Source organism: Gallus gallus, chromosome 7 (assembly GCF_016699485.2).
Source record: "Gallus gallus isolate bGalGal1 chromosome 7, bGalGal1.mat.broiler.GRCg7b, whole genome shotgun sequence".
NCBI lineage: Eukaryota > Metazoa > Chordata > Aves > Galliformes > Phasianidae > Gallus > Gallus gallus.
In genome coordinates this window covers 35,110,396-35,137,765 of record NC_052538.1, presented here as the reverse complement: position 1 = coordinate 35,137,765, position 27,370 = coordinate 35,110,396, and the positions used below count along the sequence as shown (strand labels likewise).

General features: G+C 48.7%; 1 protein-coding gene across 10 annotated transcripts in view; it reads right to left on the bottom strand.

Annotated features, from left to right (window-relative positions):
* Positions 1-27,370, bottom strand: part of FMNL2 (formin like 2) — a 107,548-nt gene that overhangs the window by 22,473 nt on the left and 57,705 nt on the right. For all 10 annotated transcript variants that reach the window (XM_046944181.1, XM_040704424.2, XM_040704427.2 and 7 more), the window contains exons 3-10: positions 27,264-27,344; positions 23,864-23,940; positions 22,484-22,567; positions 21,033-21,185; positions 13,447-13,555; positions 12,270-12,346; positions 10,241-10,334; positions 940-1,014 (exon numbers count right to left, since the gene is read on the bottom strand). In XM_046944181.1, coding sequence (XP_046800137.1) covers positions 940-1,014; positions 10,241-10,334; positions 12,270-12,346; positions 13,447-13,555; positions 21,033-21,185; positions 22,484-22,567; positions 23,864-23,940; positions 27,264-27,344 — 750 coding nt within the window. The remainder of the gene's footprint in view (positions 1-939; positions 1,015-10,240; positions 10,335-12,269; positions 12,347-13,446; positions 13,556-21,032; positions 21,186-22,483; positions 22,568-23,863; positions 23,941-27,263; positions 27,345-27,370) is intronic.

Below are 27,370 nucleotides of genomic sequence, written 5' to 3'. Positions count from 1 at the left end.
TGCAAGTCACTGGCACTTACACCTTCACGGCCCATAGGAGGCACCACTCCAGCTGGTTTAACACCTAATTGCTGGCAGAAAGATGTCTTTAACAAAAAGCTTGTGCCTGAACAGCATGAAGTGTCTATGCAGGCTTAACAGAGACAACAGAACAGTGAATGTCACCAGTTGGGGAACCCTCCTGCTCTTCTCTCACCTCCAAGTGGAATCATGTCATAATAATAAGCAGCACAAGGGAGACTGCACTGACCATACCTGAACTGCATCTGTTCTGTAATTAAAAATGGAAGTTCTAATCAGCATGACCACACACTTGCCACAGACTTAAAGGAATGGACACAGAGGCATTTCTGATTCCAAATACGTGAACACTGTGCCGACCCTCAGCCCTTCACATGTTTGCAACGTGCAAGTTGGCATTGCCACCTGTGGGTGCCAGTAAGATCTTCCTCTTTTGCTTTTTCCGCTGTGCTCCAGGGAAGTGGGTTTGGTGAATAATCATGCACATGCACAATGAGGAACCAAAGTGGTGAAAACTATTGCTATATTTACCCCCAGATAAGGACAGACAGCTGCAATGAGTGTCTCCCACACTTCCCTGTCTCTGATTTTGAGGATGTTGGCACACGTACAGAATATGCTTCTTGATACTGCAGATGCTGCTATTCTGCCACATAGAAACAGCACACACAGCCAAAAGCTTCTTTCCCATTAACCCCACTATGGCACTCGACATTTCTTGGCGATAATTAAACTGAAGCTAAAGCATGAGAGTTATGTTACACAGTTTGGAATGCTAAAAAACGGTACTGCAATAATTTCAGGCCATATACATCTGAGTGCTGCACGTGACAGCAGGAGCACACAGAGCCAACACCAAAGCCAAAGTCCGCTTTGGACTAAGTCATAAGGATAAGGATATGGATAAGGAGTGCTCACCATGAAGTCTATGTTGTTGTCCTCGTTTCGGAAGTGCTCCATCAGCTTCTCAAAGCGCTGTTTCTCTCCACACACCTACAAAAGAATCCCCATCTGTTTGTTAAACTCCAGCTTGCAAAAGAGAGCAATAAGAACACTTAAGAGCAGCCCCCGTGCTTGCTCAGTACCTCTCTGGGCAGGTTTTCTCTGCTAATAACATTCTTCTTTGTGATGAATCCAGCTGAGGTACCACAGGTCAACACCTGTGCTGCAATTACACCCTGACTGCCTACCTTTCTCTCTCCTACAAGAGTAATGATACCACTGCTGGCACAAATGTACGCAGCAGCTCCAGCAGGCTATGCCACAGGAAGCCTCAGCCTCCGTATGGTTCAGAACTGGTTCTCCACTGTAATGTAATGTAATTAGGAAGAAGAACAGATTACAGAGAGGAAAAAAGGAAAGTTATCACAGGCTAAATGAGCAGCAAAGTACATCAGTGTAAGGATCAGCTGGTCGGAATTACAGAGCTGTAATACAGGCCGAGTGGCAGGAAACACATCCAACTTGAGGGAGAAATAAGATCTAAGATAAAGCAGGTCTCTGTATATTGCTTAAATCTTATTACTTCCCCAGAGCCTCTCTGGTTCAGCCCTAGTTTTCTCAACACATGAATGACCTGCAGTCATTCACAGCAACATCACAAAGCACCAAATAAGCTGAAAAGCCAAAGGGAGGGTGAGAAGGCACTGCTGCCCTCCTTCTGTGTGAAGAGCAAACTCCTCAGAACTTCCTTTCCACACAGATATCAGCCAAACACCTGGGGAGTGCTGGGTGTTCCCAGCAGGCAAACACAAACCCCATCACCACGACTATGGCATGAGGAAGCCAACCACTTCAAACTCAAATAGCTCCAGCCAGTTATTGCCACAGCTCCTCACTTCCCAGCTGCTGCTTCCCTTAGGAGCAGCTCATCGGGCAGTATTCCTGTGAAATTACCCAACGAAAGGTGGGGAAGGACTGGTGGCAGCCGTAGGTACTTCTTTAGAAGCTGAACTCTCTGGAGTAAGGATTTCCACAGAACCTCCCACAGCACAACCAAATCCCCAGTGCAGGTTTCTACTCATTCCCCAAAAGCAAACTCTGTACAAAATATTCATTATTATTACCACCAGCTCCCCATTAGATTTCTCTTTTCAACTCCATCTGCCTTGCAGTGTGCATCTCCACAGAGACAAAGGCCCTGAGCTCGGGGGGTGTTCTTGCATAGACTTCACTGAAAGCTGAACAGAGCTGATCACTGCATCTGCAAAGCACCTCATGCAGTGTGCTGCTGGCTGATCTCCCTCTACGTGTTCTGCTGTCTGTTACGGCTGAATGAAATATATTTCCAGTGTATATCACACATCTTCTGTCACGTCTATGCCAAATTTTCCTAACTGGGTTATAATTTAGCTATGTATGCTCAGTACCTGACATCAGTGGGAATTCTGCCAGGGGGTGTCCGTCAGCGGTCGGTGACAGCAGTTACAATGAACCACTTGGTAACACACCATCAATATTCACAGTGTCATCCCACAGCTTGCACCCGTGGGCCCTGTGCAGGCCCAGCAACCCACAGGCACCTGTATGCAGGGTGCTCAGGGTGCACTCACACACTCGCAAACACACTATTTAGAAGTGCAGTGTGCTTCCAACTAAACCCTAACAACTCAGAAGACAGAATAAGCACACTTTACAAAGCATGCCCCTTCTGAAAAGCTGCCCTTGTTGGCCAAGTGCTGAGCTCAGGGCTGCAAGGAGGCTTCCACTAGGAAAAGCTGAAGAGAAAACCAGGAGCTGGCAGAGCCTGGGGAACCCACACGCTCTGCAAGCATCAAAGGCAGCAGCTCCCACAGTGTAGTTTGACTTTGGAGGTGTACCCTGGGCATGATCCAGCCCCTGCTCCAACTGAACCCAGAGAACCCTCTCCCTGAGTTGCCCCACAGGCTGCTCAGCTGCACTCACCCCTGCATTAGTGCCCAAGCCGTTTGCTTCCTGATACAGCACACAGGATGGTATTTCAGTCCAACCAACTGCAATGCATTCCTATGCTCCCTGTACCCTCCCATCCCCACAAAGCAGTCACAGCTGATACAAGAGAAGAACAAAAAGGTTCATCTCAAGCTTGAGCTCAAAACAACTGTGCCTCTCTTGTACTCAATTCAGAAAAAATGGAACTGACATAAAAAAGGGCCTTCCTGTACAAGGGAAGGAACCAACAACGGCACACACGATCACTCAACAGTAAAAGCCAGAAGGACTCATTTCTGGGAAATCTAATGTGAACAGTTGCACATGGGTGAGAAGAGCTGACAAACAACTCGGAGCCATTCGGGGCTGAGGAATTCAGTGATGGAGCAAGTGGCAGCACCAAGCCCAGCTGCCCGCTGCCACCCCGGGGCTCCAGCAGCCCTGCTGGGGGCAGCTGACAGCAACAGGAGGAGCAGCAGCAACCTGCAGCTTTCAGTGGCTTCTGGCAGCTATCTCACACCATCATCAGATGAGTCAGAGCTGGGAACATGTGCGCTTCAGGAGACAGCGAGCTGACTTTCATGAAATGATATAATTTATCCTGGAAGATTAAAGGGAGTGAAACTGTAGATGAAGCCTCCAGCCTGAAGATTGGCCCAAATCCAAGACGAACGCTGAAATCAAATCCCACCGCATGAAACCATATGTTGCCATTTCTATTTGAATACATTTCCAAGGTCTGTCATTTGCATTGAAAGTGTGGCTGGGACTAAGAAAGACTGATCTTTCTTTTATTAGCATTATTCTATGTAAGAAGAAAGATTAAACAGGCTACCACAGCTATAAAAAACCTCTGTCTCCACTTAGGTTGCAAAAAAGCCCTTTTAGGTTGCATCAAGCCCACGTCATTCTGGAAGAACAATGTGGCTTTATGGGAAACCACCCACGAAGGGTCCTGTCCTGGGAAGGGCTCCGAGCACTAACGAGGTACGCCCCGTGTAGATCCATTACAGAGGTACAGTGTGATCCTATGAGGAAGCAAATAGGATCAGTTATGAAAAATGTAGCGGCAATTATACCCATACCCACTGGGCAATGCCTTCAGGTCGCACCGTTCACCCCAAGACCACCCAAGAGCAAAGTTCAACCCATCAGCCCTCGCAGTGCACCCACTCATATGGTCCCACTGCTAAAAAGCTCCAGAAAGGCAGCCGGGCTATTCTGAAAACAGGGCACTGCTTTCTGTGTGGTGTCAGAAAGTGAAAGCCCAGGCTGATGGGAGCACCTCATCCTCCTGTCCCGACTGCTACCTAATGGCACAAAGCACCACAAAGCTGGAGAGCACAGCAGAGAATCCCACAGCTGTGGGGGTTGGAAGGGACCTCTGGAGCTCCCCCAGCCCAACCCCACAGCAGTTGCACAAGAAGTGTCCAGGTGGGTACAAATACCTCCAGAGAAGGAGACTCCTCACCTCTCTGGGCAGCTGTGCCAGGGCTCTGCCACTCTCACAGTGAAGAAGATTATCCTCATATTTGTATGGAACTTCCCATGTTCTGGTTAGCACACTGCTGGCTCACAGTCAGTCTATTGGCCACCAGGACATCCAGGTCCTTCTCTGCAGAGCCCCTTCCCAGCAGCTCAGCCTGGTACCCATACTGATATACTGGTGTGGTTATTCCTCCTCAGGTGCACAACCCACGCTGGCTCTTGCTGAACCTCATCAGGCTCCTGTCCACCAGGTCTCACTGAATGGCAGCACAGCCCTCTGGTGTGTCAGCCACTCCTCCCAGCACCATCCCATCACCAAGCATGCTGAGGAGGGACTCTATCCCTTCACCCAGCTCGCGGCCTCAAGTCCATACAGAAAATGAAAGCATTCTGTCTTCATTTACACCTGACGTGAGTATGGTGTGGCACAGCAAGGGACCTCGAGCCAGGGAGAACAATCCTCCGAGGGACTGCATTTAAAACACATAACCTTTAGCATGGGCTGATGGGTACAAGACATTTTCTGTCATAGAACCGGCCACCTACCCATGCGCTGCCCAGAGTCACCTCCAGCTGCTCCCTCCTCCTTCCTCAGCTCCTGAGAGCAGCCCCATCCCTCTGCTAACACACACACTGCAGCACACAGCCCGTGCTGGACATGGTGCTATGAACAGCCTGATGGATACGCAACCCCAAAATTCCCAGAGCCTTTGTAAACCTTTCCTCCTGCCTGCACTGCTTTGTCCCAGCAGCACAATGCTGGCTTTCTCTGCCCCACAACAGCCCTCTGTGGGCAGCAGCCCCTCCGCAGGCAGGCAGTGCTCACAGAGCACTTTGTTTTGACTGATGCTGCTGATATTTCTGCAGCGTGCTGAAGAACAACAAAGCAATTTTCTCCCAAGTTACTGGTTAAGTAAACAGTTGTTCATGCTTACTAGGTTAAAATACCTCGTACTCCTCTACCAGCAGGGTTAAGGCACTCTCAAAATACTGCTGCAGGGAAAAAGACAACAAACGTATTTACATTTTCCAGCACTTGCAAACTGTTTCTTCTCACGCTGAGCCATTACAATGGCCCACAAGAATAATTGAGAACTGCTGCTTTCACTGCTGTCAGTCATTATTCTAATAGGGAAATGTGACTCTGAATTAGGTCTTGTGAAAAGTTAGGGCTGAACAACGTGGTCTCACTTGGCCAGAGTGACTACAGAGGAGGCAAACAAGGCACTCCTGCGCCATGCCTCAGCCTCCCACCGCACAGCCACCCACACCCACCTGCCGTGGTATGCACACAGTCAGAGCCAGAAGCAGACAGTGTGAGTTCTCACCTGTCAGGCACTGTACAGGTCAATCAAAATGATGTGAAATGAGAGGGCATTCCAGGCCCGCTCCTTGCCGATCCCCTGCTGCCCAAGGAACGACGCCGACTCTTCTGTGCAGAGCACACGGCAGAGTCCAGATGTTGGATAACCACCAAAGGATGAGCTGCCCTAAAACCCTCTGGATTATCTGAATTCCAAGTGTCTTTTTGGCATTTCCTCTTGTCTTGCAGCAAAATGAGGGGTCTCGTGAGAAATATGATCCATCTTAGGAAAAGCACCTCTATTCTATTTTGATGTACTAAAATTATTTCCCATAAGGAGAAGCACCCAAGCATACCCTCACCTTTCCAAATGCAATTATTTTGGTAAATGCTTACATAATAATCAATTTAGCTGCTTTGCTGGATTAGAGCCAAAGCAGGCAGTGCCTCCTGCAGGGAGCCAGGGCTGCTCAGTCTCCCTTCTGTCTCACAGCACATCGCAGACAACTCTTCTGCCTCTTTGGGTTGGATCCATTCTACCATTATGCCTACTGCAAAGGGAGGAATCAAAGAGTGGTAGAGATCTAAAATAAATAAGACAGTGAATTAGAAATGCTGAAAGAAGATTTGGAAGGAAGGCCACAATACGTAGGAAAACAGCTTCTAAGGCTCATTTAGCCTGAGAATGTAGGTTCCATTTAATGAGAATTTTTTGTTAGTTCTATTTCTGGTTGCTCTTAGCACTTTTCATTCCCAGACTCCTCTGTAAGCACAAGGTCCTTAAAGCTAACCCAATAGTCAGAGGGGGGATATAAATCCACTGACATATACACGGATATATGTAGAACATAGCATCATAGAGTCAGAAAGGCTGGAGAAGCCCTCTCGGATCCCTGCATGAAGTGCCACACATTCCCACACTCACTTCACACCCCCTGGATGGAGGCCTGGCAGGATGCAGGCTGCCCCAGCCACAGCCCCTCATGTGGAAGCGCTGTCTGAATGGGAGGTGGGCACCTGAACCTCACTGCAGAACCGTGACATGGGAATTGCAGGTTGGATACTCTCCTGTTCTTCTTAGGGTCATGGCTTAGTGGGCATGGTGGTGATGGGGTGACTTGGAGATCTTAGAGGTCTTTTCCAGCCTTAATGACTCTATGGTCCTGTGATTCTCAGCTTGGTGAAAACTTCATCTTCCAGCAAGCACCAACTACAGCCAGATGTTTCCTGTGCAACCTATCCTCTGCATAGAGGTGCTTCAGTAGAATCTGCTCCATGGCACCGAAGATTAAATGACATTCTCAAGTTGTACAGTCTCATCAATAAGACAGCATCCTTCCTTGAGAAGGTAGCAGTGAAAAGAAAGGCATTTTGATGATGGCAAAAGATCAGGGAAATAACACATAGCTGGACAGCTTTGGGATGATGCGTTCTCTGCATCTCAGATCGGTACACGTGGTGCACGAAGCAGTGTGCAGCAAGCAGAGGTGATGAAGGGCTGCATATGAGCACCATGAGGCTCCCACAGCTCCTGATGGACACTGCAGGCTCATCAGGACAACACAGCACCCAATGCCCACAGCCATGCGGCCCCACACCATCCTGGCAGGGCAGCAAGTAATGATATAATAGCAAAGCAAAGCCAGCAGTAAGAGACAGCAGCTGTATTCTCTGTATGACCACACGTGCACTCACACTATTAGAATGAGTTAACTCCTCTGAATAAGCACTAGGAAAATATATCTTGTTTTCCAACAGTGCACTCAGCCCACTTCAATTTAAATGGGGCTCAGGCTCTCAGCATCTTCTCTGTGACCCACAGCTCCTGCAAAGCCATCCTGAGGCTAATTCTCCTCATTTTCCCCCAGGCATTCTGCTGAAGTGCATTTGCTCATCCTCTGACACAAATCCCAGGCAACTCGGATAAAACGGTGTAGCCAGTTCTCACAAATCCATGGAAACAAGCACAAAGGACCCAGAAATATTGCTAAGGAAGCCCGGTTGCAAGTGGGTAAATGCAGGGGTGGTGGCAGGGCTGAATAGCTCGGGCAGCCCGAACTGCCACAGCCATGCAGACTGTTATGCTTCAGTGCTGGGAGGAGGGGCTGCAGGCAGCATAGGCACAGGGCCAGGAGCTCACAGACACAGCAGAGCACAGGACGGCCCTCAGCGTGCGTTATGTGCAACACAGAACTCCTCACCATTCCCAAAAAAGCAGCAGCATTCAGCCAAGCATCACCCAGCTCCCACCTCTTCCTCTGCCCCAAACTACTCTTTCCCACCCGGATCCCTGTTTCCCATTACTTACAACAGTTCTGCATTTTTTCCCATTGAGATCTTGGGTACCAAATACCCCCTCGAGCTCCTAGGCTGTCACACACTCCTGGTGGCTCCAAGATATCCACGTGCTTCCATTTCCTGAAGGGACCCTTCCAACATTATCCCAATTATTTACTGGAAGGAGAGCGTTGGGCAGCGCAGAGCTGAGTCCCTGCACACCAGAACTGAGGATTTCAGTTCAAGTAAGTGAATACCTTTCAAGAGACACCTTAAGAAAAACCACCCATGTGAACATCCTGACCCCAGACAGTAAAACCAGGCCCATCAAATCGTTTTCAAAGGAAAAGCCATTTTCAAAATGAGTCCTCAACAAGACTCAGATCAGCTGTGGTTTCCCAGCTCAGTCAAACCCTGAGAACCAAATTCTGTTCTCATTTACATCACTGCAAAGCTCAAAGCCTAATGAAATATTTGATGTTCACCCCGATGCAAATGAGAGTTGAATTTGGTCTGAAGTATCCTGTTTTCCTCTTGACTTTATTGCAGGGTGCGCATGAGACGGGAGTTTGGCTTCCTTTGAAGTTGTTTCATGGCAAGGAGATAGGGTGGTAGAGATCCTGTCTGAGAATCCCAGTGGCTGGGATGAAGGAAGCAAGGCACACTGCAACACAGGCTTATGGGAACCGGCAAACACAACCTCCAGCTCAGGCTGCTCAGAGGTCCTTGATATTCCAGCTACAGAATGAGAAAGGCTGCAAAAGACCTCTAAGTCCAGCTGCCATCCCACCTCCACTGTGCCCACTGACCACATCCCGTGGTGCCATGGGAATGAATTAAAGACATGCTTGAAACTGTTACTGAAAGATGTCCAGGAGGAAACTGGAAAACAACAGTACACAGTGAGAATAGGCAGAACAATTGGGTAAATAGCAGAAGAGCTGAAGGAAGAAAGTGGAAAGGTGGAATTCCCCTCCTTGCACAGCTGCTTCTCCTGCTCCATCCAGCAGTTCCACAACAGACAGCCCGACCAGGCAGCAGTAGCAACAGAACAGAGCAATACTGGAAGACAAGTTGATTGGACTACATAAGAATTTCTGCCCAAGACTGCCACTGAATAAACCAAAGGAGGAACAAACTAAAACTCCAAGCTCCAGCCCTGCAGACCTTATCCCATTGGAAACTGAATGCCTGATTTTCACGCTCCCTGCTGGGCAGGTCCCATCAGGCTGAGGTTGCACCCCAGCACACCCTGGCGACGACCCTCTGCTCCAGCTCCATGTGCTGCCATCCCCCCCAGCCCCACAGCTACAGTGGGGACGTGTGCTGGGCAAACACAGCAGATGTAAAACAGAGATTGGTATTTCTCTGCCAGAAACAATTCCCAAAACATAAAAAGAAGAAAAAAAAAAAAGAAACAACTTGGCTTGCTGATCACCTGCACCAGCCACCTATGGCAGCAGCGGCAATAAGGAAATACCTGCTACATGTTCATACACAGTCCAGCCTGGACTCACCAAGTTTAACCATTTTTGAGCTGGTAAGACTAGATTCATTTTCCCTTTGATAATAAATCCACACCTATACCCAATATTCACAACAACTGGAACCACAGCTTGCTTGGGCTCCATTCCCACACCAGCAATTCTGAACACAACCTTCTCAAGTCCCATTAACCACTGTATGCAAACGTGATACGCTTGGATGTATGCGGACACAAAGGACAGTTTTGCACCAGTTGAACAAACCAGAATGCTTGTGTTAATTTCAGCAATCAGGGGTACAGAAACTTCATTTTCCAATTTCCTTACAAATAAAAATTATTACTGCTAATCAAACCAGGATTTGGCACCTCAAAGGCTTGTGTAAACGGCCCTGAAAATGGTGGATCTACACAGCAATTCCAGTTATTTCACCTAAGAACATACAAAAACATTCAGACTTAGACCTGCAGTAAAGCTCTCCAAATCTCCATTACTTTTCCCCTTCGGGGACACAGCTCAACCGGACAAAGGTAAAGGGAGCAATGTGCAGACAGGATTCACCCTGCTGGGGCTACAGCTCTAGAACACAACAGTGCAGAAGATGATGGCACAGACACCGCTGCTGTCTATGCATGGAAAATCTGCAGCTTACGGAAAACCCTTAGTATAAGAAATGGAGCTGAGTGTGAAAGCTCTAGGCAAGAGCTAGGACAGCTACAGACATGCACATGAAATTCCGACGAAGCAGAACACGTACCTCCTTAAAGTTATCAAACGCAGACAAAATGATTTCATGCCCTCCTCTGACGAGACAAACAGCAGCCAGGAGCTCTAGGACAAGGGCCTTTGTCCTGCAAAGAAAGCAAGCCGCAGCAGTCAGTGACAAGCGGGTGAGGAATACCTTCTACCTGTTTGCAAAGTGCCGTGCAGCCACCGGGAGAAGTACTTTGCATCCAGTGGTTCAGCCTCTTGAGACAAGCAAACCTGCAGGACACAGAATGCTGAGCAGCGTCTGATCCAGGGTAGTTTGAGCCTCCCAGGATCGTGAAACTCTCCCCCATTTTAATATTTCCCAAAAGATGCACAAATTTACATCACAAATTGTACTTGAGGAAATCCAAGCAAACCAATGGTGTCTGCATCAGCCTGGCAGCTGGCACTGTGGGAGCTCTCCTGCACAAACCCACAGGGGGAGGCACACGGGGCAACGCATCGCTGCTAGGAGCAGCCCATGTCTCAGCCCCTCTGTGGCCAGAGCTTTTAGTTCTATCTGCACTGCCCTGATGCACATCTGAGTTATCCTCTGTGACAAGTTGTGTTATTCACAGCCACAAAAAATGCAAGACGTGGTTTGCTGAAGTGAACACAAGGTGCCTTAGCACACCTCCCCCTCCAGTACCTGAAATCTGGGCGCTGACTGACAGCTAACACAGCATATCAGGGAGGGGAGGATACAACTGATTGCTGAAAGAAAAGCATGCAACACTCGGTATAGCTCTGACATAAATAATCCCCAGTTCTCTCTTACACAGTTCACATGAGGCAAAAGCACCAATGGGATCTTAAAGCCAGATGAGCTGGGAGCAGATACCGAAACCATGCAAACACACATGAAATTAGTCTCATGCTTGAGCATTAAACCAGATGTTGCAGAAAAAGAAATACCTTTTGGCTTTCAAAGTGTCAAGGTTATCTTTGGAAACCAGATAAAATGTTCACTTCCCCAGGAAATTTTACACGGATCACTTTCAATTCTTACTCATCCATTTTTTTGTCCTGCCACAAGAAGAAAACCCAAGCTCTTTCAGACAGGCTCGAGGAGCATTCCCTATGGCCCACTGGCAACATCCTCTGAAGGGCTGTGAGCTATGGAGATGCCAGGAGGATGCCCAGGTCTCAGCGTCAGGTACGGCACCCACTCCCCTGCTGCATCTGCGATGGGGCAGGGATGGGACAGGACCTGCTGTGCTGGCATCACTCATCGCTAAGCTGTCTCTTCATCACCTGATTTCCAGGGACAGGACACAAATGATCACAACAAACTTCCTGTATCCTTCCCCTTCATGCTTGCTGACTTAAGCCTAAATAGAAGAGAGGAAGGAAGGACCCACTTCCATCAGGCCAAGGTTTCAAGCAGAACGCTGCATGGCAAGCAGGCAGCCTAGGCAAGGGAGCTCTCTCTATATGGTGCACTTTAGTTTTGTCTCATTCCTGCTTTTCCCTTCCCTGGAAAACACCAGTACTCAGCTCTGGCATCACCAGGTATGTGGGATGCCTGCAGCTCCAGTCTGGCTGGATGTAGGCGCCAGCTCACAAATGCGTGCAGGGGGGAAAGGGGACATAACCTTGCAGCAATCAGCTCCACAGTGTCATTAGAGGACTGCTGCTGTGGTTGAAGAAACACCCGACATTTCGTCAGGCACTGTACAGAGGCAGAACAAGTATAAAATGTGCTCTTACAGAAACTCAAACTTGAAGATGGCTAGAACAAAATTTACTGCAGAAAATTTAGTTTCTTCAGGAAAATCCCATGCAAAGCTGCTCCTGATCAGCAGAGTCTGCACTGCAGCAGCAGTTGAGCAGCAAAGGCAGAGCTGCAGAGTCAGCAGCTTCTGAGACCAATGGAACCAAACGGCAATCGCCCATCTAACTGCACTGTAACACAAACTGAATCTGAGTCAGAGCAAAGGCTGATTTTCGCTACAGGTTTGTACATAAATCCATGAAAATCCCTCTACTCTTCACTTAACTACTTCTTAAACTCTCTAACAGCAAGCACAGCCTACCTGGGATTCTTGTTGTTCAGACTTAGTGCAATTTCGTTAACGGCATGCGGGTGCGACATGACCATATTGAATCCATACTGAAAAGAGAAGAGGAAAATACCATTTCTGCTCTGAAACTGAAATGATTAGTTTTAAATCCCAACAGATTACACGTGTCTGATCAGATCTGGCTGTTGAGATCACCAAGACACACTCAGAACATTCCCATCTCACACCATGCCCATCAGCTCCCCTGTCACCACCATGCCCAAAGTGCACAGCCTGGCCATGCTGGCCACCCAAAAGGGTCCCAGTGCTGATCCCACCCCACTGCCAGCCCCTCAGCCCATCCTTCCCCAGCACTGTTAACACCGACAGACAAGTGTGCCATTTCCTCTCTAACAGTGAATGTGCAGCTCAGCTGCCAAAATCACTTCTACAACATGCATGCTGCCACAGAGCAACTGCTGCATGCAGCTACTGGGTGAGTCCTGCTGGGTCTGCTTCCAGAACCAAGGAAAGGAACTGCTTTGGAAAACACAACATGGGTTATTACCACAACTGTTCTGTTGTTTGCCACCTTCCCATCAGAGGTAGGGAGCTCTGTCAGAGTGCCAGAAGCCCCCTGTAAGACCACACAACTCGTGCCAGGCTTTCCTTGAAGCACATAACTGTTAGTTGTTACCGGTTTAACAAAAAATCCAGCATCTCAGGAGCTACCTGGGCATGCCATGTGACCACAGCATGCCTCCAAGTAGAGAAGAAACTCATGGAAACACGATTAGTTTGGTGCAGTTTATTCTTTGACTTGCAGTTATCACAACAGCTTCGCAATCAACATTCAGCAAAGTGAAATCCTCCCTTTCCCACCAGTGCCTAACAAGAACACTTCAAAAATCCTCCCATTTCCTCCAGGTTAATGCTAAACTCTGACAGCAGTTATCGTGCAGGTGCATGTCCAACGAGTTAGTGCCAACAGAGCCCAGCACTGCAAACAGGAGCATGCGTGTGCTCTTATCTGTGTCCTCACGCGTGCCAACTGTGCGGGTGCACAAGGACTGTGCCAGGCAGCTCCCAGCTATGCTGTCTGACAATAAGAATTTCATCCTTCACATCAGTTTCACCTGTATCGTGTGCAGCTAACCTTTCCCCCCAACAACAGCGGTGCTGTGGGCCAGAAGAATGAGAAGGGCAGTACCTGGTAGTTCATGATGGCACGTAAACACATGATGCAGACGTGAACGTCGTCTTTCTTACTCACTAGTCTGGAATTTTTTAGAGTTCTTCGGCTTGGCAAAGTATTGTACCTGCAAACAGAAACAGCCTCCATCAGTCACAGGGCTACTGTTAGGTGGGAGGAAGAAAGGAATAGGAATATTCCTCCACTGGGTTAAACGCACACATTTCTCAGTTCCGTGCAAAATCCAAGCAGATGTCAGGGAAGGGCAGAGCACCCCAACGGAGATGGGCTCTGTGTTTCCAGCTGTGCTCTGCTGGTGCGCATTGACCCACACAAGCAACTGCACAGGCTCTTAATGAAACTGAACGTTTGTAGGCATCAGCAAATGTATTAATTTCTGGTGCTTTTTGCTGAAGAATTGTGCCTCTATTCTGTTCTGCAGCTGAGCTTCCTGAAAGCTCTCCAAACGGAGGAAACCCAGCCTTTAGGAACTGTCCCCAAACAGAGGCATTAATTATCCTAATTGTAACCCCTAGCTGGTAAATCAACCTTGAGTTCAATTCAATAAGCACACGGAATAAACACAAAGGGAGATCTTTCAATCTGCTGCTTCTACAGCATAGTAAATGAAACCCACATTTCAGCTCTTCCCAAGATGCTGCTTATTTTCTTTAAGGAAAACCATGCTTCGTGAGCTGAGCACAGGAAATTGGAGACAAGGAGACAGGCTGCCATACGAAATACATGTATATTCTTACAGCCACGTACAGCGTTGAATAAGCAGCACATTTTTAATCCTAACTTACACCTATGTAAGAGAGAGGTGAGAACAAAGTGACAGAGCCTGAGGCCGGTCCTGCATGTCTCCAGCTGCAGCCCAGCAGAGGGGCAAGGCACCGACACACTGCAAATTGTCACACTCTGAACTGAAAGCCGAGGAAGCAAGCATAAAATTCTGCTGAAAGGCAGGCAGAAAGGAAAGCAGCATGACGCATGTGCAGCTGAGAGCTCTGCAAATTCTGGCATTTGTTATGCAAAAGAAATTTGCAGATGAAACTTGACTGGTATAGTAAATACTGGTAAAGCCAAGGCTACTTCAAACAACTGCAGCTTCACCTCCCCCAGTGCCATTCTGCAGCCTGGGCAACATCCATGGCAATCTTGGAACTATTAAGGTTGGAAAAGCCCTCTAGGATCCCCGTGGCCAAACCTAACTCCCCCCATATGCCCACTGCCCACTACCACAGCACTTGGACTGGTTCACAGAGGGAAAAGCCATTGGGAGCTATGAATACAGGTAATCATCCTTAGGTTGGGAGAATTAAATCTGAACTGCCAGTGATGGAAGAATGTACCTGGAATGTACCCCCTTAATGCCAATGCTGCTGTGTACTTGCTTCATTCATGCTACTCATTTTGCTTAGAAGTGTAGCTTTAAAATCAATAATTAACATCATTATTGTTAATAATAGCCAAGGTTAATAATAGATACAGGAACAAGCAGTAACAGGGCAGGAGAGGGGAAGCACGGGGAGCTCCGGCATGGTGCAGAACCAGCCTGGCCTGCACAGAGCTGTGCCCACACTTTGCCTTCATTCCCCAGCAGTGCTGACATGAAAGAAACCCCAAAATTCAAAGCAGAATTCAGTCAGTTTTTTTTCTTTCCCATAGATATGAATGCATAAATCAGCTCAGTGCACTCTGGAATAATTTGGATTTGTGGGAAATTTGACCCAGTTTTGCCTGAGCCCCAGCGAGTGCTCAGCGCACTGCCAACGAGTCCCAAGGAGCCCAGCACAGGAACAGGGGAGGCAGTGAGCTGGGAACAGGGGATTAACACAGGGAAGATCTGGGAACCTTGGGATTTGGTGAACAAAACCCCACAGGCGCCGGCTTTACCCTGCTGCTCGCTCCCTCCTGTGTCAGGGAAGGCTCTATGGGGCCAGCAGCCTCGCACTAAGCTGCCCACAGTGCGTCCCATCATAGAATCATTGAGGTTGGAGAAGCCTTTTTAGATCCCCACCCCCAACCCCCACCCACCCCACCACGTCCATTGCCCACATCCCTCAGTGCCACATCCCCACGGCTCTGGGACACCCCCAGGGATGGTGACCCCCACTCCATGGGCAGCTGTGCCACTGCCTGACTGCTCTTTGGAGAAGAAGTGTTTCCTAATACCAACCTGACTCTCTCCTGGTGCAACTTGAGGCCATTACCTCTCTTCCTATCTCATCTCAATCATTGGGGTGCTTGGATGCTTTGCACTGCTGCTCTCTGTGGGATCAGGGATGGCCAAGGAGCCCCAGCTGCATGCTGCAGGAGCGGGCACACAGGGTGCTGCTATGGGCCCTTCCCTCCAGCTGTCCCCAAAACCACAATGCATTCCAAGAACTGACACAGAGAAACCTCAAGCATCAGTTCACCAAATCACAGAATCACGGGGGTTGGAAGGGACCTGCAGATCCTCCAGTGTAATTCTCTCCAGATGGATGAGATTTTCCCCTTAACCCACACCGTGAGGAACAGAGATAAGGAAGGTTTATCTACACCTGTACTTGGGGGAACACTGTTCAGGTGACAGTCTCCTGACTTGCCTGTAACTGATGGATGTCAAAACACAGCTGCACAACATGTGAGCACAGCACATCACTTCCACAGTCAACTCACTGAATATGAAAAGAGCCTCGATAAAAAGATGGAAAGCCTTTTCCAGCCGTACAGAGCTCTTTGCTATAATGGCTTATCTCAGATTGGAACTGCTAACGGCTGCATACATTACTTTCTCTTAAATTTTAATAAGCAGAGCAATGAGATCTATATCAAGAAGAAAGGAGCCTCCTCTGTGTCTGCTGCTCTATCTCCCCCCATTTCAGAGTGCCTTCACACACCTACCGAGTGGGAGCTGGGCTCCCTCAGCCAAGAGAACCAAGCACAAAGCTGGAGCTTGGCATTTCCAGCCCAGTGCCCATCAAAGGCGCCCTCCTGCTCCGGGGCTGGGGAACGGGCAGCACTCCCTGTGCCCATCCACGCTGCTGTGTGGCCGGGCTGAGAAACCCACATACAATCTACAACTGAGAGCTGCAGCGCAGAGAAAACATCCCCTGCACAGACAGGGTTCTGCCCTACATTTAGATAGGTTTCCCTGAACAGATGCAAATTTCTTCTCACAGGCACGAGTGCCAAGAACTGATGGGCTTTTTCTGAGCAGAAACTCTTTTACAATGATGGGATCAGGGAGCATGATGCTTTCTGTTGCTGACTGCAACACCCTGGGCCTGTTCCCTTCCTGGGCAAGACAGGCTTGCAGTAGTCCTCACCACCTCCTTTCATACAGCGTGGATGATCTGCTCCTGCCTTTATTCTATTTCTTGCTAGCAAACATTAAGCATCTGGGTGAGCTGCTGCTTCTGATTTCCTGCCTGCTGCAGGTCAGAGATGCGTCACCAAGAGCGTGTTTATTCTGCTAATTCAATTCAGATGGCTCTGCTTTTGTTTTCCCCGCTCCTCCTTTAAGGGAGAACTATAAAACCCTACTTCTGAAAACAGCAGCAGCAGAAACCCAACCACGTGTGGCTGTGTCACACCTCACAGTGCCAGGCAGTGGGACAGGGCCGGGCTGTGCTGGCACCCAGTGCTCCCCAGAGGGACACTGCAGCCACGTGGGAGCAGCACTGCCAGGAGATGCTCGAGGCAGGCTGAAATGCAGTGCCAGGTCCTCCTCCTCGCCAGAGCTGCTCCGGAAGAACTAGTTCATCAGCTGTACTGAAACACAACGTGTGAGAGCACAGAACAGCTCACACGGACACTGAAGGCCCACCTACAGCTCATTAAAACACCTACACAAATGAGATGCTCCAAGTAAAGCCCTTCCCAGCATGGTAAGTGCGCACACAGCTCAAACCAAGCTGCTGCCACCTCCGGCAGCTCTGAGGGGACCTCCACGCAGGGGACGAGGACATGCACCCAACCCATGGTGCAGAGCTGCACCGCACAGCATTCATAGCAAACAAAAGCTCCAGCAGCTCTCTGCCAGCACCACAACCTTGTTTCTGCTGCCCAGAACCATGCCCCCCCTGCCACCCTGCCCAGCAGAGTGGACCTGCGTGCACTGGGACTCCTGGTTCCATTGGGATTTTGGAGGTGTTTGCAATAGGAATGCTGTCCTGATGGCAGATGGGGGCTCTGAAAGGGGGAGGCCCTGCTGTTTGCTGTGCACTTGGGATTTCTCCTCTTGCAGAGGGGGAGCCCACAAGCACTGTGCTGCAGTCAGGGCACAAACACGCTGGGTGATGCAGAGCAGGTGGCCACGGTGCCCAAACCTTTCCCTTCTGTCATTCCAAACCAAGGCAACAAGAGCTACAAATGTGAAACGAATGAATGACCCTGGGCCTCCAGTTTTTGTCTTATCTGACAGAATCTGGGAAAGTCATCCATCCAGAAAGCTGCACAGAACTTTGCTGCTTCGAAAAAGCCAGAAAAGCAACAGAGACAGCCTGCTTTGGTCTCCTCCTCCCTCCCCAGCCACAGCGCCAGCACAGGGCCAGCCGCAGTGCACAGAGCCTGACACAGGGATGCAGCTGCACAGCATTAATGGCAGCATCCAATTGCAAACATGCAGCATAAGAAGCAGTGCCAAAGGGGAGTCCAATTTTTCAGTGCACTCAAAACCTATTTTTGGATTAAAAAAACATTAAGTTTCTGAATTGAAGCCACATACAAACTGAAATATCTGACTCAGAAGAAAGGGAATTTCTAATGGGCTGGGACACTGCTAAGTCTGTATGAATATTTATCCAAAAGGAAAGTCTGACTCTCATGTCAAAGTACTGCTCTTCTCCCTCCCAAAAAGCAGCAACAAAATCCCCTAAGATTCATCCCCGTTTTTATCCTTCTGCCCTCATTTTGGTGTTTGCCTCCCAAATCCCTGTGCCTCTTCTTGAAAAAAAAATCTCAGTTGCCAAGGAAACAGGGAGCAGGGAATTGGCAAGGTCTGACACTGCTAACGAGAGCTCCAGGAAGTCAAGGAAAGTTACAAATTGAAAATGGAGAGCCAGCCCTGCAAAGGGACGGATGGAAAGGCTCCAGGAGGGCTGTGCTGCAGGGCACCTGGCACAAGGCACCCTGCACTTGGCAGCAGGCACCTTGCACAGGGCACCCCACATTTTGCAGTGGGGCACCATGGCATGGCTACTTGCAAGGGAGCCATTTGCTGCAATAAAACTGCATCGCTTGCAAGCATGCAAGGGTGCAGCCCTGTCCAGCACTTCGAGAGTGATTCTATGCTTATCTCCTGCTACCATACCTCCATGTGCACACATCCCAAGGGCTGCAGTGACCGCAGCTGCAGGCAGGCAGAGAGCAGCGCTGTGACACTGCAGACAGGCACCAACATGAGAGAAACACATGCTAAAGGCAGAACAAAATGTGTCTGTTCAAACCAAATGTCATCATTTCACGTGGGATGCATGTGTGGCACACAGCATTTATAAATTTATCAAAAAATTATTGAAAAATAACTTTTAAAAACATTCCATGCTCTTACTTTTCCTAACACACGTAGTCCCCATCCACAGAAAACCACCCCCTGCAGAACACAGGCCTTTGTGCTGCAAAGCAACACACAGAGGTGCTCTCAGAGAATCTCACAGTACCAGGCAGCACTGGGGCCCCAGCCCAGGTCACCCCCCAACCCAGCAGCCCCTGCCCACATCTAAGAGTGAGCCAGCACTCCAGCAACAGCTCTGTTTAAAACACGAACCAAGGCACACAACGATTATGGCTAGGTGTCTCAGGGATAAAACTTCTTGCAATACTACAAGCAAACTAATATCTTGTTTTAAAGTAAAACATGCTTTATTTCCTTCTAGCTAAGCCCACGCTACGGAAGCAGACTACAGTGGGAAGCTATAATGCCATAAGCACATAGCGCGTAGGTTGAGGCTCCTCAGCACTCAGGGCTGCTCCCCACGCAGTGTGATTATGGGATTATATGGCATGGGAGCAGTGCAGGGCTTCACACACGGGGCAGCCCCATGTGGTGTCACTTCAGCCTGGCACTTACAAGGTTTTCTGGCTCGAGGCCCCATCAGCAGAGCGCCAAGCGAAGCCACTCCAGAGGCAGCTGGAAGAAAAGCAGCTCTGGTGGTGTTTGAGCTGAAGCTGCTCGGGTAGAGAGACCATGCTGATGGCACGTGATGGAAGGAGGGTCAGGAATGCAGAAGGGAGAGTCAGGGAGAGAGGTTTGGAAAAGGGAGGGAAAAGGAGGATGCGAGGAAGGGGATGTGGAAATGGAAAATAGAAAAGGTAGGAGGGGGATGTGAAAAAAGAAAAAAGGGTGGAAGGAAACGAAGAGAAAAAGTGTAAGAGACATGTAATGTATAGCTGACACACATTTCTGGCACAACTAACCACTGACATGCCTCCCAAAGACAGAGAGCAGCATCAGGCCTCCTCCTACAAACATAAGGCCCTACCTCCTCTGAAGTACATAAAAGTCAAAGCATATCAACAACACAGAAATCACCTTTGCAGCATTAAATAAAAACAACTCAACTGACTCTGCTGCACTCCAGAGCCCACATCTTTTTGCCAGCACTGTATGCTTGCCTCCCCCTCTCTGCTTTCTCCCTGATGCCTCTGATATGCCTCTGTGGTACCTTCCAGATACCACATCCACCACCATTCAGCTATGGGTGGCAGTCCTGAACACAAACCACACAGCCCACGTTAGCACTGGCAAAACAAAGCTGAGCTTGGGCTGGAAGGCAGCAAAAATCTGCTCACTGCTTCCATCGCTGCAGGACTCCTTTGTGCTCAGAGCACCATGGAACAAAGCTCTACAAAAGCCAAAAGAGTCAGAACATGTATAAAGACAGCCCCATCCAGCACTCTGAGCTGTGCTCCTAATGAACTGTGCTGCAATAAATGCTAGTTAGTCTGGTTTGTAGGAGTGAAGGATTGTAAGAACATGAAGTCCTTGTAACTGTATGTTATGCGTATGTAACGTAACACAGCTGACTGCCGTTCACTCCTGGGAAGTGATCTTGCCTTTTCCACAAACTGAAGAAAAAAAAATAACAACAAATATTCAGAAAGGGAGACTTCAAAGTAAGGCCTGAGGTGGTGTTTGAGTTACCTGAAGGTTTGAAGGATGGAAACGGCCTTTAACAAATAAACCTTGCTCAGTGCAGAATGGAATGGATACGCTTTTGGATGAGCCCTTACTGAATGAGGCACCAGGTCAGAGCTCCAGCCTGGCTGGGCCCATGGAAACGCTGACATACTGTTTGGAGAGCAGTAAGTGCTTCCTCTGGGCAAGGCACACCATACCTGACGGAAACGTATCGTGCATCCTTAGACCACGCAGCCACTGGAAACAGAGGCAGCACTACTCATCTAACTTCCTCAATTGCTGCAGTGCTGCCCTGCGCTATGAGCTTAGCACTTCCTTCCACCTCAAAACCATCACTGCAATGACACGTTTCCTACATGTGCTAAGCCTGCACTGTGCAAAGAGGGAAGATGGAAGCCGGCCTAACTGGAAAGTCCCATGGGCATGGGGCACTCAGTGCCTGCAGGCCACCTGCACAGCCTCGGTGCCTTACCGCAGCGTGGAGTGCCTGCCAGAGCGTGAGGCACTGTTGCCAACTGGTGAGGGCAAATTGCTGCCCCTGTGCAGGTCCTCGATCGACCGGCTCCAAGGCTTGGACTTGTCCATGGAGTTTTCCACGTTGTTCTCCAAGCTTTCAAAGTCAAACCTGAAGGAAACAGAAATGTTGGAGCTGAGTTAAACAGCAAAGATGCACATAGCGTTTTCCTTCCTGTTAAACATCTGCAGATTTTGTAGGTCCCAAAAGATTACGAAAAGAAAGGAAGAAAGCGATGCAGACTAATTTCCCTTCAGCTGCACTTCAGAGAGAGCTTCAAATCCACACTGCAGCAAATTCGGCCCCTGCCAAAAGGGGGAAGCTAACCACAGCTCAGAAGGATCAAACAGCCATGCGTTATTGTACTTCAGTGTAAAATAAACTTTGCAGATGAACAGCCTTGTCTTGAAGGAAAGAGGAGGAATGCTCGAAGTCGTCCCCATTTTATTCTAATAAATGGATACGCTGTAAAAGTACAGTTTCCTCCCTTCCAAAGCGCTCACGCCAGCCCATTGGCCCCCACCAGCCTCAAGCATATGTGATATATTACCATCATCATTATACATTCTCCTTGATTTCTGACTCTGCCCACCATACTGCTGTTGCAAGGAAAAACTGCTTGTTCCCCTTACAGCTCTTGAGGTTATTACTCATGTTTACCGTGTTAGAGAGGGAAAAAACGCAGCAGGATAACATGCACGCATTCGTATAATTTTAGGAACAAAGTCTTTATAAAACCCATCTTTTTGCTGTGCAGTATTTTCCAGTGTTAGGGACGTTTCTAAACATATAATTTTCCTTCATTAATTTTACCGCAACTCCACCAAGCATCTCATTTCTGTGTGATGGTACATGTACATCTGGTGGCATCACTTTAAGAACAGGCCATCAGCTCAGCTCAAGTCCCAGCTATGAGGGTATCTTTAACTCATTACTTACTGTCATACAATTTTTTATTAAAAATCCATTGCTCCAATATATTGAAAGGAAAACGTGTGGACACACAAAACCAGATCCTCATCTGAGCATCTATTCCAAACGGTGTGAGCTAATGACTAACGAAAACGGATTTTCTCCTGATTTGTTTTAGCAGAGTGTATTTAATGATCTATTACCTAAATGACTAAATCCAGCTCCGAGCTGGCCGTGTATCAGAATGGCAAAGTGGGAAGTGGTCAGGGTGGGGATGTGGCTTGGAACACATCAGGCAGTGCCTGAATTGGTTTTGCACTATACCCTAAGACAGTCTGAGGCTCCAAAGCTAAAATCCATGTTAGCATAGCCTTAAAAGTAATCATAAAACTATGGAATGGCTTGTGTTGGAAGGGACCTTACAGATCACAGAACCATGGGATATAGCTTGGTTTGGAAGGGACCTTAAAGCCCCAGCAGAGGCAAGTCTTACTTACGTGACTGCATACTGTGCAAATGACAAGTACTCCACCAGCACATCCAGGCCTTTGTTTTCTTCATTCAAGAACTCTCTGACCCACCTGTTACAAAAATCAGGAGATATTAGAGCATTTCACTGGGTTTGTGCAATTACTGGAATTCTTTTCAGAGAAACTGGAGATATATCCATCACAGGAAAGACACCCAGGAAGAAGCAATGGCAGCCAGGGCCAGATCTTAACACTAATCCTGCCTTCTCTTCTTAAAAAGTTGTGACCTATGCCTGTAAATTTTAGTCTGCCAACTATACAAATTAATCTGAAAATCAGAAAAAAATAATTATTTTCCAAACTTTCAGAAACTTAAACATGTCAAAGTAGGTTTGCAATCTCACCCCCAGGCTGTGCAGGAGCTGTGAGCCCCAGCAGCAGGCAGGGAGCTCACTGGGACCACACTCCAGGTTGGCTCCTGCAGCCCAGCACAGAGTGGGTTTGTTACCTCCAGCCTTCAGGCTTTCAATCTTCTGCTGTTTACATGCTAAAATAAACAAGTTGGCATCTCTGTAATACAACTTTTGAAACACATCCTCCAGCCAGGTGAGCAAGATAAATAAATGTTGCCCTTGCCCTGGTGCACTGCATGGGTTCCGCCTGCATGTCCATGAGCCATCACAAAGCCTCACGATCTCTCATTTGGGATCTGCACATCTCTGGTGAGGAACCCTTTGTGCTGGAGAAGGAGGGAAGCAATGCAGAAGCCAGCCCAGGGGTGCCACGAATGCCCTCGTTCCTTGCAATGAGGGCAGCACCCTGTCAAATGGGTGTAAGTTGGCTGGGTACACACTGGGACCACAGCACAAAAATCAAATAAACCATACAGCCAACACACTGAGGCTTCTGGTGCAGAGACCCTGAGCAGGCAAATGGAACCAGCCAGCAGAATGTGACCTCTTCAATAAAGTCTGAAGTCCCCGGGATTCTTTTACTTTTGCTATTTGAGAAGAATTTTCTGCTTTGTGAAAGCAAAATACTGGCAACATTACTTACGGCCAGGCTTCACAAACCATACTGTGTTAAAGCTACAAACCAGCATGTTTTAATATACATATTTTTATAGCTGCAATGCTGTTACTATTCTAGAGCCAATTATTCTCACTCCTGCTCTGAATTACCAAGGGCGAGAAGAAGTTGGTTGCAATGTTTTCGTGGCCTAACGGAGATGTGCATTAACCCCAGCACAAAAGGATCAGGGCTGCCCAGCCATCCCCTCCCAGGGCCTTTCAGGCTCCAACAACCAACCAGTGCTATCACTGCTTAGCATGCAAAGAGATGTCCTCTGCAGGACATCCACGAGCAGATGTGAACGCAATGAAAGCAGAGGGCATCAAAACTTCTTACCCAATGTGGTTTGTTCGCAAAGAAATTTCCAGTTCTCGGAGCACTTGGGTAGACTCTTGGACTCGTCTCCTGAATTTCTGTAATGGAGTGAGGAGGCAAAAATAGCTCTTAGGACTCCCACGACGCTATTAAAAAGATCAGCATCTCATACGGCACAGATTGAACAAATAAAACATTGGGGTAAACTGAGAGCCCTCTAAATCCTCAGGAATGCAACAACAATGGCCAGGCAGTCAACAAAAACAAATTGAGAAAAATAACTTCTGGTCCCATGCACATTTTTGAGTTTCCAGGATTAGGAAAAGGAAAACCCTGCAGATAAATACACATTTCTTCACAGTCCAAGCTTTGTTTCAGTATCAAACTGTCCACTGAGAACTGCGGTGCCGGGACTTCACCCTCAGCCCTGTGCTTTAATTTTGTTTTTGCAACTCTATACCCACACCAAAAAAAATGCTGCCATTTCTGTATAATTACCAAACTTGTAGGTGCGAGTCCATAATGAAACACATGTGTGCTCCCATCTGCACACTGTAGTAACTTGTGCACTCAAAGTAGCATCTGCAAAATCAGAAGCTGGAAAGAGGCCTTCAAATGGCAGCAGTGAAATGCTGGGCAGCAACACAGCGCAGAGGTGTGTGGTGTCACCTCCACGCGGGAGCAGCAATGCAGCAGGAGGCCCGGGTTCAGAGCAGGCACTGGGGAGGCAGAGGTCCTCTAAACACACACATTGAATGGCTCATCCCAAGCCATGCGGGCTGCTGAATCCCCACAGAGCCTGCAGCAGGGCTGCCCCAGTGCACAGCAGTCCTGCTTTTCTCCCAGCTGGGGAATACCTGTGGTTTTCTTCCTGCTTTGTGCTCCCTGTGCTTGGAAGTGTACCAAAGCAGCCCTCAAGATGAGAGGGCCTTCCTCTGGCTTATCCTAACCCATCCATATATATTATCCCAGAACAATAGTTTCAGTAAATCCCCATTTGTGCGAATAGTAGAAGTGAGCAAGAATAGAAGCAGGATGATGAGCATCACCTTGGAACTGCAGCATTTACAAACCAACTTGGTCACCATTAGAGCACACACACATGTGATGCGCTGGGAAAGGTCTGAAGGGTTATGAACTCTCAAGACACAGTAATGCTCCATGATGCCCTGAATCATTTTCAGGAGTGGATGGACTGAGGTGGGAATGGTGAAAGCCCAGGACTTGCCTCACCTTGATGGTCTACAGAAGGTTAGCAGCAGCCCTTTTCAAGAAGTCAAAAGCCACTTAGCACAAGTGGCTTCCTGGGCTCAGAAAACCATGGGCAGCCCAAAATGAGTCTCACTGTGAGGTCCTGGTGGACACGGGTCTGTTCATTTCCACTTTGAAAGAGATGGCCGCGATCAGACCTAAGGCTTCTCTGCACCTCAAGGAATTAGCTCAGAGTACAAAAACCCAACTCCTCCTCTCAGAGAGAGCTGATACAATACAACCACAGGCAGTAAAACCTTACATCTCTGGAAGTAAGGGTAAAATAGTCATATAGCAGGAGGTATAGACAGGAGCCAGGGTAGGGGGGGCACAGCAGAAATAGGCAGCCCGATCTCGTGTGTTTTGCAGCCATGACAGCAATAAGTGCCTCAGTGCCTTACTGGCCCCTAGGAACCTCCAAACTGGAATTTCTTTTAAAACGTCTGATCTCTACACATCAGGTTTTCTGTGTCCAACCTCACCTCAGACAGTCGTTGCTTTCCTGGGAAGTCATCAGGGCTCTGAATACAGCCCCAAGCACACAGATAACAGCAGTGCCAGGAGAGACTTTCTCTTGGCCACGCTGGGAGTTATAGAATCACAGAATCACCTGGGTTGAAAAGGCCCACAGTGCTCATCAGTTCCAACCCCCTGCTATGTGCAGGGTCGCCAACCAGCAGCCCAGGCTGCCCAGAGCCACATCCAGCCTGGCCTTGAATGCCTGCAGGGATGGGACATCCACACCTCCTTGGGCAACCTGTTCAGTGCGTCACCACCCTTCGGATGAAAAACTTTCTCCTAAAAGCAGAAGTGCTGACCCAGCCCCAATGACAGCAATAATGGGGTAACCTGAGCCCTCCCCACAGCTGCAAGCATCTGCCCAGAGGTTCTCTTGGAGATCTTTCCATCGAGGCCCCAGCTATGGAAAGGCTGCTGTTGGTACAGAACAATGCAACAAAAGGGAGAAACTCAATGCAGTTATTTTTAGGCTCCTTCAGTTTTGTCATTTGTCATGGGACTCTTAGAGCAGCATTAGGATAAGAAAGGCTTCAATGTGTGCTCACCACAGAGCAAAGCCAAACACTAAACGAATTTCAAGAACCCCGCAGGACAAAAACACAAAGACCCTCCTTCAGATTAGAAAACAAAACAAAATCAAACCCACATAACCAGCTAGGGGCACATTTCAATGCTTCCTCCTAAATGGTTTCCTGCTCCTTGTGGCAGCCTCCAACAAGAGAAGCGCTGTCGGAAGGCATTAGTGCAGCCCCCAGGACAGGAGCAGGGAGGGTGTGGGCAGCAGGGCGGGGTGCCCACCTCCTGTGCCTGCAGAGCAGGGTGCACCGCTGCCCTTCCAGCCGGCCCTGGCCCCAGCAGTGTGCCAGGATGCACATCTTACCACAGGGCACCCAGCTCGGCTAATTGCACGGCAACACAAAGCAGCAATTGTGGGGGCAGCACAGAGAGCCAGCCGATGGCAGGAACTGCTTGCACGGCTGCCTTTTCTTTAGGCTGTTAGAACAATCGGCACAGGATATGAGCTGATGTCCAATGTGAGCGAATACCAAAGTTTCAGTGATGGTCCTCTAAATGGGATGTGAATTTATGCTCTTCTGAAATCCCAGAGGCTATTAGTAAGCCTACAGGAGTGGTGCAGAAGTGTCAGAAGCAGCCAGCTCTGGAGATGTATTACACAGAGATACAGACGGGGCTCCCTGATGGCTCTGCCAGCAGCAGGTGACCGCTGTGTGCAGTCATTCACGTGCATGCCCAGAGGACAAGACACAGAGCTGCAACATCCCCTCCACAGGGTGAGAGAGGTGCCATCAACGTGGGATTTATCTGCTACCAGCACTGCCCACATGGGAAGCCAGACCTGGAGCACAGCTCAGTGACAATTTGTCAGACTGTTTATTGGAGCTAAAGATATTAAAACAATTTGTTTCATGTGTCAAATGGGCCTCTTCTTTGTAACATCTGTTCTGCTTTCTAAGCCACAAAAGCCACAGCGTCTTCCCAACCTTCCTCTGTCTCTGCATATTGTTATATCTCCAGGACTTTTCTGAGAGCTCCATGGGGCCTTGCACACAAAGGCAGGAAGGAATCAGGACCCCAGGAGCTCCTCTTGCAGGAACAAAGGACAGCCAGGAGGAAACAGGATGCTCCTCACCTTCCTGGTGACAGCTGGGTCCAGATAGCCCTTCAGCTTCTGGATGTACGTGTGGGGGGGATTCTTCACTTGGAACCTTTCCTGAAAAGGATGTAAGAATAAACATC